This window comes from Odocoileus virginianus, chromosome 23 (assembly GCF_023699985.2).
Source record: "Odocoileus virginianus isolate 20LAN1187 ecotype Illinois chromosome 23, Ovbor_1.2, whole genome shotgun sequence".
NCBI classification, from domain to species: Eukaryota; Metazoa; Chordata; class Mammalia; order Artiodactyla; family Cervidae; genus Odocoileus; species Odocoileus virginianus.
The window spans coordinates 26,214,511-26,229,766 of record NC_069696.1 but is presented as its reverse complement, the minus strand read 5'-3'; the positions used below and the strand labels follow the sequence as shown (position 1 = coordinate 26,229,766).

General features: G+C 37.0%; 1 protein-coding gene across 5 annotated transcripts in view; it reads left to right on the top strand.

The window, feature by feature from the left end:
* SLCO1A2 (solute carrier organic anion transporter family member 1A2) overlaps window positions 1-15,256 on the top strand; it is a 58,533-nt gene that overhangs the window by 23,748 nt on the left and 19,529 nt on the right. For all 5 annotated transcript variants that reach the window (XM_070453726.1, XM_070453727.1, XM_020869517.2 and 2 more), the window contains 5 exons: window positions 1,377-1,523; window positions 5,757-5,855; window positions 6,953-7,168; window positions 9,087-9,251; window positions 11,648-11,843. In XM_070453726.1, coding sequence (XP_070309827.1) covers window positions 1,377-1,523; window positions 5,757-5,855; window positions 6,953-7,168; window positions 9,087-9,251; window positions 11,648-11,843 — 823 coding nt within the window. The remainder of the gene's footprint in view (window positions 1-1,376; window positions 1,524-5,756; window positions 5,856-6,952; window positions 7,169-9,086; window positions 9,252-11,647; window positions 11,844-15,256) is intronic.

Sequence of the window (15,256 nt, the reverse complement as noted above, 5' to 3'; positions counted from 1 at the left end):
ACTAGTGATTACCAGTGGGGAGAAGGATAGGAGAGGGGAAAACAGGAGAAGGGAATTAAGAGATACAAATTACTAGGTGTAAAATAAATCAGACAAAAGGATATATTGTACAACACAGGGAAAGTAGCCAATATTTTATAGTAGCCTTATATAGAGTATAATCTATAAAAATATTGAATTACTATGTGGTACACCTGAAACTAATATAGTATTGTAAGTCACTATACTTCAATTTTAAAAAAAGTTATTTGGGGGTCAAGTACATAGTGGACTCTGTATTACTATGCAGTTAAATATTTTTAGTTTCTATAAAATAATTATAACTGTAGAGAACTTAAACTCTTAAATCTTATAGTAACAATTCTAGAAAGAGATACTTGTGTTTTTTCGTCTCCCCAAAGTTCGTATATAAATTGGGTAGCAGTTATAGCAGTTAGCTAAGTTTAGTAATTGCTAGTAAATTAAGTCTCTGCAGGGGAAAAAAAGGTTATGACTTTTAGTGTTTGTAAATTTCTGTGGTGTAAATACTCTCACCAAACTGTTGCTAAATACTGAATTGGGAAAAGATGTGTGTATTCACATCTCCTAACCCAGTAGGAACCGGCTCCAGGATACCACTTATTGTTGGCCATACCTAAGTATCTGTTAGAAAATGCAAAAAAGATAGCCCAATGAGTCTTTGCTGGCATAGTAAAGTTTTTTCACTTTATGCAATATTGCTTTGAATTCAATATCTATATTTTTAAATAACTTTTGCTTTATATTGGAGTCAGATCACCTGGAGAAGGAAATGGTAACTTGCTCCAGTACTGTTGCCTAGAAAATCCCATGGAAAGGGGAGCCTGGTGGGCTACAGTCCAGGGGGTCTCAGAGGATCGAACACAGCTTAGCAAGTAAACAGCAGCCGTGAAAGAGTTGATCAATGGGCTTCCCTAGGGTGGCTCAGTGCTAAAGAATCTGCCTGAAATGCAGGAGATATGAGTTTGATCCCTGGGTTGGGATGATCCCCTGGAGAAGGAAATGGCAACCCACTTCCGTATTCTTGCCTGGAGAATTCCGTGGACAGAAAAGCCTGGCTGGCTACAGTCCCTGGGGTCACAAAGAATCAGACATGATGCAGCAACGAAATGACAACAAAATGGCTGATTAACAGCGTTGAGATCCTTTCAGGCAGACAGCAAAGGGACTCAGCCGTACATGTACGTGTGTCCATTTCCCCCAGACTCCCCTCGCATACAGACTCTGGCATAGTAAACTGTTGGCAAGTGCTGGGGTCACAGAAAAACTGTGACATGCTTACCAAAAACTCAGAGTTAAATATTGCTAATATTTCACTACTCAAACACTAATGCGATGCCTTTTTTCTTTTAATGCAGAGTGTGTGAAGGAAGTTAAATCATTAATGTGGGTGTATGTACTAGTTGGAAATATTATACGTGGAATTGGTGAAACTCCCATCATGCCTTTGGGTATTTCCTACATAGAAGATTTTGCCAAATCTGAAAACTCTCCTTTGTATATTGGTGAGTTGGAAAATCTACCTTAGCCTCTTTTCAGGACAGTAATCTCCTTGGGCATGGATATGAGTTATTTATTTAGATGCTTAGGCATTTCCAGAATGTTGAACAGAGTGCTTTGGTGTAATAGGCCATCAATTAAAGTTTGTTGAATAGAGCAATTATAAGCTATCTTCAAGTAAGCCACTTTGCTAAAACTGCTTTTTACTATTGAAAATACCAATAATCTAGTTCCCCTGGAGTTCTATTTGCCTTCTCCATTTCCTTGACACCACTATATACCCAATCTGTGAAGAAATTTAGCAATGCTTTCTCTAAAATGTCATTTATTCAAATCTTTCTCACTATTTTCATTACTTCTATTTTTGTTCAGGTCTTTGTTAGCTTTGATAGTGTTCATTTGATCTGTAGTAGTTAAAATCAGTTTCTTATAAAAATTTTTGCAGCATAATTTTTCTCAAATATACTTAATGTCTTCTCTCTCATGTTGATGAAGCATGCTGACTCTTTATTAAATATGAGCTCTCCACTTATTCCTAGCTCTGCCCTCAATTTGTCTATTTAGTTTCCTATGTAGTTTCTCTTTATTACAATCTCTCTATGATATCACAGCCTCTCTACAATATTTTCCATAAATATCTGTCTTCAGACCTTTGGTTATGTTTCCTGAAATTTCCTTTTCTAAATTCTATCAGTACCTCCTACAATAGGCAACTTAACATTCACCTTTGTATGTTGCCTTACAATCTCCTAAAGAGTCTTAATTTATTGTGCATAATTTGTTTATATTCCTTAGTTACTCCATCTGCTTGTTAGTTGTAAAATCATAACTTTGAATACTGGGATATTTTGCTATTAATGTTGAAATAGCTTTTTAAAACCAGAAAAATCAAAGAGGGTGAGAGAAAGTAGGAACAGAGGTACATATAATGAGGAGTTAAAATATTTAGGAACCATTATTTGAAGCAACTTTGGGAGATTTTTGATGACTTATTGATTTTGCAATAATCTTTTTCAGTGTCTTTCTATTCAATCCTTTCAAATCCCTCTACATACTTATATTGGAAGAATACAAAATGCTCACCTGCAATAAATTAACAAATGTCTTGTTACAATATGTATTTCTGTCTTCAACAAATATTAGAGTATATAATACATAGAAACAACTGATAATCTCTAGATGTATTAAGATGAGTAAGACATTGTCCATATAAAATTTAGCATATAAATAACTACATGTGCTCAGTTGCTAAGTTGTGTCTAGCTCTTTGTGACCCTCTGGACTGTTGCCCACTGGTCTTCTCTGTCCACAAGATTTTCTAGGCAAGAATACTGGAGTGAGTTGTCAAGCCCTCCTCAAGGGATTCTTCCTGACCCAGGGATTGAACCCTCATCTGCTGTGTCTCCTACAGTTAGATTCTTTATCACTGAGCCACCTGGGAAACCAAATAATTACATAATTATAAATAAATGAAATTTGATAAATATGTATATAACTAAATTTGAAAAATTACATTGAACTTAGGGGAAAGTGAAATAAATATGGCCAGGTATAATTTAACTAGCTACATGTATTTCCATGGAAAAAAATTTCCATGTATGTCTCTGGAGTTTAGGAAAGAATATGAAAGCTAGACATAAAATTTGAGGATCATCTATACAGAGACAAAAATAAAATCAAGAGGGAGAAATAAGATTGTGATAGGATGACTCATGTGATATAGTGAAAGGTCCCAGGATAATATACTAAGCAACATTCTTATTTGTTGAGTAGAAGGAAGGAAGGAAGTAGAAGGAAGAAAATTTAAAAAAGGGGTAGTCATAAGGGAAAAAGTAGAACAATAGATGAATGTATAGATTTCTGAGTCTTAAGAAGAGCATCAAAAGAAAGCTGGCCAGATAAGAAGATGAAGACCATAAAAAGGACACTAGGTAAGTGGCTGAGCAACTAACATAGATAAGTGGCAAAGAGATCACCGAGAGTGTTTTGAGTAGAAAGTGATAGCATTTGAGTAGAGTGAGTGGTGAGGAAGTAGATGCAGAGTGTAATGACAGGAAAGAAATCAGTGTGAATTTGATATATTGCAGAAATCAGTGAATGAGGGAGATTGAACAGATACACAAGAGAGAGTGTTTGGTTGAACAAGACATCAGAGACGACAGACAGGGTTAGTATCAAGAAGTCAGGTGTGTACAGGGTGGACTAACCCATAGAACTATGGAGAAGGCATAAGCAATACGTGAAGATCTATTTTGAAATAAAGAGGAAGAAAGTTGAAGAAGCTCATGCCTTGATCTTTAATGGAAGAAGGGAAGGATCACTATAGACTCAGAATTATAGACAAGTCGTGAGATAGCTGATGATAACAATCCAGATGAGTAAAAAGTCAAGTGAGGATGAAGGGGGATGTGGAGGGTAAGAAAGGATATGACAGTAAGATGGAAGAGAAGTATCATTAAAAGTGAGGATAGAACCAGAAAAAGTTCAAGTGTTCTAACTTGGGAGTATTCCCCAAATTGATCTACATATTCAGTGCAATGCCTAGGAAAATTATAATACCAGTTGCTTTTTATTTTTGGAGAAATGGACAAGCTGATCTTAAAATGCAAGTGGAAATGCAAGGGGCACTGGGCAGCCAAAACATCCTTAGAAAGTAACAATGAACTTCCCTGGTGGTCTAGTGGTTGGGAATTCATCTGCCAGTGCAGGGGATACGGATTTGATCTCTGGCCCAGGAAGATCCCACATGCCTGTGGCAACTAAACCCATGTACCACCGCTGCTGACCCTGTGTGCCCTAGAGCCCGTGCTCTGCAGTGAGAGTAGCCTCCATTCACCACAACTCGAGAAAAGCCCATGTAGCAACGAAGACCCAGCACAGTCAAAAATAAATGAATAAATAAAACAAACAAAAAAACACACAAAACAACAGACTCACACTTCTGATTTCAAGATTTGATACAAAATTACAATAATAACACTGTGATTCTGGCACAAGGGTAGATCTATAGGTCAATAAAATAGAAGTGCTAGTCTAGGAATCAACCCATACCTTTATGGTTAATTGACTTTAAGATAGATGTTAAGATCATTCAATGAGAAAAGATTATTTTCAACAAATGGTGAAAGGGCAACTGGCTATCCAGGTGCCAAAGTATGAATTTGGATTCCTATCTGGTACCATATACAAAAATTTAACTCAAGATGGATAAAAGACCTAAATGTAAGAGGTAAACTGATGAAACTCTTAGATGGAAACACAGGTGTAAATCTTCATGACTTTGAACTAGACAACAGTTTTTAAATATGAAACCAAAAGCACAAGCAACAAGAGAAAAAAATAGATAATTAGACTTTATCAAAATTTAAAAGTCTGTGCATTTAAGGACATTATCAAGTTGTTGATTTGGGAATGAATTTTTTCTGAAAATATGCCACAAGAAATTTATCATAACCTGATATTGCTTTAAAATTCATTCAAAAATATGACTGTGGAAAACATCAGAAGGGTTTTGCTCTATATTGTGACTTTTTCAATAGCAAGATCTCAGCTGTAATAAAAATGTCCACCCATGATACAGTATTGAAAATTCTATCCCAATATGGGACTCAGTAATGGTTTACTCACAAAACACAACAGAATTCGCCATAAAAGGCTATCACTTTAACCAACCTACAAGAGAACCAACCACAAGAGAAAATGGTTGAATCATAATATGGACAGTCTACTAATCTAATCTTTGTCTTATCAACTTACCAGATCAATTTGAGATTGTGGAATCTGATGCCATAGAATTTAAAGATTCACATTTCCTTAGTTTCATTTCAAAATTATTATTAAGGAATGGAGTCATACAAACACTCTTATCATTTTAAGTAAGTTAGTCTTTCATGAGTGAAAAGGGATATTTTCATCTTGGAGAAGGGAGTTTGCATACAATATCCTCATCCTGCTGCAGCCAGTCACTTCTAGCCACAAGTCTTTACTTGTAACCTGGCATGAAAGAGAATTTGGAGGCCTAGAGAAAGTGGCATCAAATTATGAGATTCCTTTTTCAACATTTAAAGAAACAACTGTGTTACTTATTGTAAATCAAGTTTAAGTTTCCAACAGATTGAATACGTAAGACAAAAATATCTAAGGTAAAAACAATTCAATCCTCAGATTCTTCATTTGATTAGACCTCTTTTTGTGGGTGTAGTACTTTACCATAACTTTACGTTTACCTTCATTTTTAGGGTTAATCGAAACAGGAGCTATCATTGGTCCTTTGATTGGTCTTTCATTAGCGTCATTCTGTGCAAATGTTTATGTTGACATTGAATCGGTGAACACAGGTAATTCCATAAAATCTATACAATGTCTATAATACACAAAGCATCATCAAGTATGTCATCACATTTAAATTTTGCTTACTTGACCCTCAGATAGAATCTCCACTTTTCAGGTGACCAAGTTGAGGTTGAGGAGTTTAAATAATTTTTCAAGTATTTCAAACCAGTGAACAGGAGAGCATGATAAAATGGTGATGTTCTAACACAGAATCCAATACTCATTCTATCGCATGGGTCATATTTCTTTTTTTCAGGAAATTTAAGCACATAGGTTTGAATTTTTTAAAATCAAGCAATCATTTGTGGATAACAAAGTAGAAAGTGAAAGTGAAAGTCACTCAGTTGTGTCTGACTCTTTGTGACCCCATGGACTATACAGTCCACGGAATTCTCCAGGCCAGAATACTGGAGTGGGTAGTCTTTCCCTTCTTCAGGGGATCTTCCCAACCCAGGGATCAAACCCAGGTCTCCTGCATTGCAGGTGGATTCTTTACCAGCTGAGCCACAAGGGAAGCCCAAGTATACCGGGGTTGGTAATCTATCCCTTCTCCAGTGGATCTTACTGACCCAGGAATCAAACCAGATTGCAGGTGGATTCTTTACCAACTGAGCTATACGGGAAGTCCCCTTATATCTAATTAATATGTACATATTTATATATATATATATTTTGTGTGCTCAGTTGTGTCTGACTCTTTGAAACCCTGTGCACTGTAGCCCACCAGTCTTCTATCCATGGGATGTCCCAAGCAAGAATATTGGAGTGGGTTGCCATTTCCTACTCCAGGGAATTTTCCTGACCCAGGGATCAAACCCGAGTCTCTGGCATCTCCTGCATTGGCAGGGGAATTCTTTACCACCTGAGAAGCCCTTGTACCTATTTATTAATTCCTTACCTGGTAGGACAAATAGTCAAACTAGTTTACTGCTAGGCAACATTGTAATACTGTATGTTTTCAGACAAGTTTTATCAGTGTCTGAATTTTATGCAAATTCTATACTTGGCTAGAACTTGACAGTTGTAATGGTAATAATTTTCTATAGCTTGTATAGGAAATGATGACTTAAGCTAATAAAAAAATATGTATATCTCTTTACAGACGATCTGACCATAACTCCCACTGATACTCGTTGGGTTGGTGCATGGTGGATTGGCTTTTTGATTTGTGCAGGAGTGAATGTGCTCACTGCCATTCCTTTTTTCTTTTTGCCCAAAACGCTTCCAAAGGAAGGACTAGAGGATAATGCTGAGGCCATTAAAAATGACAAAGAGAAACAAGGAGACGTCAAGAAGGAAAGGGATGGAATCACTAAAGGCAAATATAAACATTTCAAGTCTATATAATTTCCTTTTATTTTCTATAATTGTGTCTGTATTTTACTCTGACATTACAGTGTGCTAGGCTACATGAAGACAATTTGATATTAACAGACAGCAGTCAATTTCTAGCTAGTCTGATTCTTCACATGCTACTACATGAAAGTAAGCAATATTATTTAGAAGCTGAATCATCTCAGATCAGCATTTATATAAAATTTTATGTCAAGCTGGGCATTCAAATAAATATGTAAATAAATCTGTCCCCATTTGCCTTAAAAAACTATTTTATATAGAGCATGCTGCTGCTGCTGCTGCTAAGTCGCTTCAGTCGTGTCCGACTTTGTGCGACCCCATAGACGGCAGCCCACCAGGCTCCCCCATCCCTGGGATTCTCCAGGCAAGAACACTGGAGTAGGTTGCCATTTCCTTTTCCAATGCATGAAAGTGAAAAGTGAAAGTGAAGTCGCACAGTCGTGTCTGACTCTTAGCGACCCGATGACTGCAGCCCACCAGGCTCCTCCATCCATGAGATTTTCCAGGCAAGAGTACTGGAGTGGGTTTACCATTGCCTTCTCCGATAGAGAGCATAGATCTAATTAAAAAAGAAATTCAAACCAAGGATAAAAAGAGGAAAGATATATGCTAATCAAAATAAATACTATATAGTTCTGAGACAAAAATACTAGCTTATCTGTGAGCTTCTTGGAAGCTAAGGCAGAAAAAGAAAAATGACAGGTCATGTAATTCTCTGTATTTGATACAGGAAAGGATAACAAGGGCTTAACTCAGAATAAGAAATCTAGAAAATAAATAGAAACTACTCAGACTCATCTATTATAACAGAATGTCAAGAAACATGGGTAACTTAAGAAGCTTCAAAGAGCTCTAACACGTTTCTCCCCGGCCATGACTTTATTCATGAATATGAATCCTACAACTAGATTCATTTCTTTCCTTCTCTTCCAGTTTATTTATTGATTGTTTGTTCTAGATGGTTATTAGGCAGTTTATGAAGCAAATTAAGATAGTATATGATAAGCAAGGAAATCAAGATGAAGAACGTGAAGATAGGAGAAGTAAAAAGAAACCGTAAGTGACACTTTGACCTCAAATGCAGGCAGCATGACCCAGAATCTTTGCCAGGGCTAGGCCACAAATTTGACTCTGAGCTTTCTTAGTCCATACAAACAGGAAAATGTTTTGGTTAAAGCATTTACACAGTATGTAAAGTGTATCTTTATTATATACCAAATGATTTGCATGGTATATTCTTAGTGTATACCAAATGAATCAGGATCTCAGGCATGAGACCTATTTTAAGAGATTATTTGTGAACCATAAGCAGAACCACCAAAATTGTACTGCAGAAGCAGAGAACCTAGTACTTGAGAAAATTTTTATGCTGTGAATTTCCACATGTGTCTTCATTTTAAATGCTCAGGAATGATAATATCAAATGTGAACCTCTCTATCAAATTAATTTCCTTCCTGACTTCAGAGAACAGAACGAGAGAATAAGTATCTCTCATGCTAGACAATATCTAAAGAGAGGATAGTAGTAGAGGAAAAAAGAAGGATAAAAAAGGAAATGGTGTGAACTCGAACAATATTTTACTCATGTTACGCTTTTTCCTGAAGGCGCGATAGTAACTTAGTGAAGGTAAATGTTTGTGTTTTGATCCATGTCCAGTCAGCAGTCTCACTGACTTGGAGAAGCTACCAAAACAATGATACAACTTTATGTTTCAAAGGGTAAAAAGAATCAAAATCAATCATTTTGTAATGCACATTTTGTAGTGTGCATTACAAAACAGGAAAACAGAATTTAGAGGGGAGGTTGATATTTAAGAAAAAGTCAGTCATAAAATGCAAAGCCAACTGAGTGTGACACCTTTGTCATTCTTTCCTTTCAGATTTTTTACCCTTCATGAAAAGTCTTTTATTCAACCCAATTTACATGCTTTTCATACTGATAAGTGTGCTGCAGTTCAACGCATTTGTCAGTATGATTTCCTTCATGCCTAAATATATGGAACAGCACTATGGAAAATCAACTTCAGAGGCAATCTTTCTCATGGGTATGTTTGTTCTTCTCTGTATTTGTAGCTCACTTTTTTCCCCCATGAAATGCTGAACAGTGTGATAATGAATCTAGGAAACTCCTCAATTGAAATCTGTTGGGATATTTTTGCCTGCGGTACTCTCCCCCTTCTGCTTCCAGGGAAATCGTGAGAGGGTAGGGAAGGGGAGAAGGCAGAGAATCCTGATTTTTTTTTCTCTTTGAGTCTTTCTCTGGGCTTGCCTGGTGGCTCAGAAGGTAAAGAATCTGCCTGCAGTGCAGGAGATCTAGGTTCAATCTCTGGGTTGAGAAGATCCCCTGGAAAAAGAAATAGCAACCCACTCCAGTATTCTTGCCTGGAGAATTCTATAAACAGTGGAGCCTGGTAGGCTATAGTCCATGAGATCGCAGAATTGGACATAACTGAGTGACTAACACACTTAGTTCTTTCTCTAGTCAGAATGCAAATATGAAATGTTTGTAGAAATCTTGGGGAATGCGCGTGTGATAAAATTTTCACATTGGTAATTTGTTCGTGTAAAAAGTAAGACAGTTAATTCATCAGGAGTTGTATTTCACTTCCAGATTTTGCTTTTCTGGCTCCAATCCATTAATTCCATGGTTTCTAATTTAGCTCCTCAGCTCCTCTGATTTTATTTATTTATTTATGCATTTTTGGCCGTGCTGGATCTTTGTGACTATGTCCTAGCTTTTACTAGTTGTGGTGAGTAGGGGCTACTTTCTAGTTGAGGAGCAGGGGCTCTTGAGTGTGAGGGCTTCAGTTAGTTGAAAAGCATGTGGGCTCAGTATTTGCAGCTCCCGTGCTCTAGAGCACAAGCTATTCGTGGCACCAGGGTTGAGTTGCCCCATGGCATGTGGGATCCTCTAGGATATAACCCATGTCTCCTGCATCAGCAGGCAGATTCTTTACCACTGAGCCACCAGGGAAGCCCCTCTTCTGGTATTTTGAGATATCTCTGCTATGCATATATTCTGATTTTCCTGCTACCACACTAATCTCTGTGGACTTAAAAAATATTCACAACCTAAAAGCTGAATTATGGCTTATTCATGAGAAATTTTTAGGACTTTTAGCCTGGGAAATAGCATCTCAAGTAACCCCCTGAGAGAACTGCTTCTAAGAGGTAAGGGAGTGAGGAGCTAGGTTATAAAGTTTTTCAACAAAGGGCAGGTAGTCAGAACATCAAAAGATGATTGCTAATTAAAGGAAACCAGATATGGCAAGTTAAGGAATTTAGCACTTTTCTATGTATGGAAAAATGCAAGAGTCTGGGCTCACTGAAATCATTCCTTTGAAATGCATCTCAGCTATCTGGGGCCGGTTCTGGGTGTTTTAACATCCTGAATTTCACATCCTCAGGGCTCACCATAGGGAGTGGCTGCAGTCTGATAGCTGCTAGATGTCACGTATTCTTTCTTTCCTGAGCTCCTTCAGGGCTCACCAGCTCGCCATCTGTGGTGGCTACAACTGCTGATGACTGTGCTGTCCTTTATTTACTGTTATGGCACGAAGCAGTCTATTTCTCAACTCCATAGTTCTACTCCACCTTGAGTTTTTCCTGAGATTTTTTTTACTGTTTTGAAAGGAGAATTTCCAGATTACATGTATCCACATCACCTAGAGTGTTAAAGTCCATATACCTAGGACCCATCTCAAACATACTAAATTGGACTCTCTGGTATGGGACTCAAGAATGGATGTTAAGCTCTTCCAAGAATGTGATTCAGTAGACAGACCTTGGTATTGTAAGGATATAACCTAGGGCTCTCTTTTCCCCCCTTTTTTCTTTCCTTTATTAGGGGATTAGGGGAGGGAGAATGCTAGTCAGTAGGAGTAAGGCATGGAATGTAAAGACACTTGACAATTACAGGCTCAGCAAAATATCTTTAAAATACCTTGAGCTGAGTCAAATTCTTAACAATCAGAGTGGGAATAAACAGCTGTAGAATCATACAAATCATACTATTTATGATTTACTATTACTATTTATGATTTAACAATATACATTACATATAAATCATTATATATATAATCCCACCCAAAGAACAGGAAGTAATAAATGGCTGGTTGACTTTGATTTGTCACTTCTACCTGCATCCTAAGAAAAAAGATATAGAACATAATCCTTTCAGACAAGAAATTTACATACTTCTTCTATTAATTAAATACATGATAGTAATAACAGTCTTCCAATATTACTTTGATGTTGTGGGAGTATTTAAAAATCTCCTTGTATGTAATATGTAACTAAGTAGGGATAAGTTTAAATTAAACTTCTTCACTATAAGTTGGACCTAAATGATTTTTTACATAAGACGTAGTAGATCAACGTGTTATAATATTTGTTCCTTCGCTATGTCACTTTGTATATAATATTCTAATTGCATTTATAGGTATTTATAACTTCCCTCCAATATGCATTGGATATATAGTTGGCGGTTTAATTATGAAGAAGTTCAAGATTACTGTCATACAAGCTGCCCACATAGGATGTTGGTTATCTTTTACTGAGTATATTTTCTATTTTTTGTGTTTTTTCATGATCTGTGATAGTTCTTCAGTTGCTGGCATCACCACATCTTATGAAGGGTATGTTGTTTTCTAATGAATATTATACTCTTTCAACTGTTAATATTTTCCACAATGATTATCCATGACCAGATTAGTTGCCCATTGGAGTTAATTTGTGGTCTTTCTCCATCTTATTAAAAAGGTTGGGAATATATCACAGAGTGAGTGAGTTTATGATTGTGTTTTTGTGTCTTTGTGATATACTAGTAGACAGTAAAATGAAGATCACAGAAACTACCTATGGTTTTAGGTTGTATTAGGATGTGTTATGCATACATTTTATACAACCATAAATAGGTGAAATTAAGAGTTGACTATATATATATATATACCTTTATATTTTATATTTATATTATATATATATTATATTTATATATTTTATATTATATATTACCTTTATATCTTTCCTTGATGGGCTTAAATTTAGCTTAACTGAATCATAACACATGTATAGCAATGCTACAAAAATGTATAATGTATAATATACATTACAATATATAATGTATAATAATGTATAAAAATACATTTATATATTTTATTTGAATATATATATCTATATCATTGAATGGGTTTAGATTCATATTTTGAGGGTTACCTGGGTTCACAGGAAGATTTTGCATATTGATGTGAATTTTTAAAATTCATTTATAGAACATATCTAGATAAAGGAGTAATTAGTTAAGATGAAATTAAGAGAATCATAAAATGGTTCCTTTAAAATTATCAAGGACTATATGATTAGAATCATGTCAAATACATAATATGAGTATTTATTAGATTGCATCATGCAAATGTAATCATATTATACCATGCGAAATGCTGGGGTGGATGAAGCACAAGCTAGAATTAAGATTGCAGGGAGAAATATCAATAATCTCAGATATGCAGATGACACCACCCTTATGGCAGAAAGTGAAGAAGAACTAAAGAGCCTCTTGATGAAAGTGTAAGAGGAGAATGAAAAAGTTGGCTTAAAGCTCAATATTCAGAAAACTAAGATCATGGCATCCGGTCCCATCACTTCATGCCAAATAGATAGGGAAACAATGGACACAGTGACAGACTTTATTTTTGGGGGCTCCAAAATCACTGCAGATGGTGGGTGACTGCAGTCATGAAATAAAAAGATGTTTGTTCCTTGGAAGAAAAGCTATGACCAACTTAGCATATTGAAAAGCAGAGACATTACTTTGTCAACAAAGGTCTGTATAGTCAAAGTTATGGTATTTCCAATAGTCATGTATGGAAGTGAGAGATCGACTATAGAGAAAGCTGAATGCTGAAGAATTGATGCTTTTGAACTGTGGTGTTGGGGAAGACTCTTGAGAGTCCCTTGGACAGCAAGGAGATCCAACCAGTCCATTCTAAAGGAAATCAGTCCTGAACATTCATTGGAAGGACTGATGCTGAAGCTGAAACTCTAATACTTTGGCTACCTGAAGTGTAGAACTGATTCAGTGGAAAAGACCCTGATGCTAGGAAAGATTGAAGGCAGGAGAAGAAGGGATGACAGAGGATGAGATGGTTGGATGGCATCACCGACTCAATGGACATGAGCTTGAGTAAACTCTGGGAGTTGGTGATGGACAGGGAGGTCTGATGTGCTGCAGTCCATGGCGTCGCAGAGCCTTGGACACGACTGAGTGATTGAACTGAACTGAACTGAAAATCTTAAAGATTATCTCCATGTCCAATTATCCTGATTCCCAGAGCAAATGTATAAAAAGGCATCATCTAGTCATGAGCCAGGACTTTAATTCAGTTTCTAGACTCCCATGCTAGGGTTCATTTTTATCATATTACATTAAGCCAAGAAAACTATTGTAATTAGACTTTTAGATTTGTTTTTAAATTGAAAGAAAGTGAAAGTCGTTCAGTAGGGTCTGACTCTTTGTGACCACATGGACTGTATAGTCCATGGAATTCACCAGGCCAGAATGCTGGAGTGGGTAGTTGTTCCCTTCTCCAGGGGGTCTTCACAACCCGGAGATTGAACCGAGGTCTCCCACATTGCAGATAGATTCTTTACCAGCTGGGTCACCATGGAGGCTCAAGAATACTGGAGTGGGTAGCCTATTCCTTCTCCAGGAGATCTTCCTGACCCAGGAATTGAACTGGGGTCTCCTGCATTGCAGGTGGGTTCTTTACCAGCTGAGCTACCAGGGAAGCCCTCTTTTTGAATTGAAATATGCCGGGGTCCAGCCTTGGCAGGATCCAGGGGGTACCCTCGGATCGAGGGTGTCGGCGAGAGAGAGAGAGAAGACACGTGAGACCAGCCTTGATAGGGCCAAGTCTGCGAGGGAGAGAGAGAGAAAGAGAGAGAGAGAGAGAGAGAGAGAGAGAGAGAGAGAGAGAGAGAGAGAGAGAGAGAGAGAGTGATCAGACGGGGGCAGGGTCTGGCAATGCTTTATTTTTTACTATAGCTTTATATACCCTAAGTTAGTACATTTATAAGCGGAAGATAGTTTAACATTACATCAGCTTGTTCTTCACAAAACCAGGGTGTTTTCTGCATACTTCTTTGTTTATGAGGGTCTTGTACATTATCTTTTGGCCTTGGGGCCTATTAACATTTTGTGCAAGTCAGGTGAATGTAAACCTGTTTTCTGTTTCTATGGTGACCTTAACTGAAAGGTAGCAGTCTCATAGGGCAACAGTACAGAGTAGAAGTATAATCTTGTTAATACAAAAATTAATCCTTCTGCAGAAATTGTCAGTTGCATTGTTACCACACTAGGGCTAAGTTCTTATTTCTCTAGATCTTTAACTATATTAACAATGGTTTCTATAACACAACTTTAGCACATTAAAAGCAAAAACACAGCAAGCAAAACACAGCAAGCAAACGTCAACCCAATAACAACCTTTAGAATAATTTTTTGTTTTCTAATAGGACTCCTTCACCCCTCAGAGAGGCTCTACGTCTATTAGGGCCTTTATATAATCAGGTTCTTTATGCTATTTTATGATTAGGATATTATAAGCAATCATGTATATTAGCACTAAGGGCATAAATGCATTTGGCTAACAAACTGCCAGCAAAGGAGTTTAAATTAAAACACTCCTTTCACCCTGGATAATCTCATAAAATACCACCACCTGGGAAACTTATTGATTAAAGTTCTAAATTGATTCTTATTTGGAAAGAGATTGGGGAAGGCCTTCTGCCTGTGTCACAGAAATTAGGGAGTAGTCTATTGAAGCAAGCATCAGAAAGACAGATATCATCTTTAAGGTGAGCGCAGGGGGCAGCTTTTCGAAATCGCTGAAAACCTAATCTGCCTTGCCCGTCAGATTTTCTCCCTCATGACCTTGTCATGGGTGGGATCTCGTGTGCTGGCTCCCAACAGAAATATAGTTGATGTACAATGTGTTAGTCTCAGCTGTACAATAAAGTGATTCAGTTACACACACACACACATAGTTCCCTA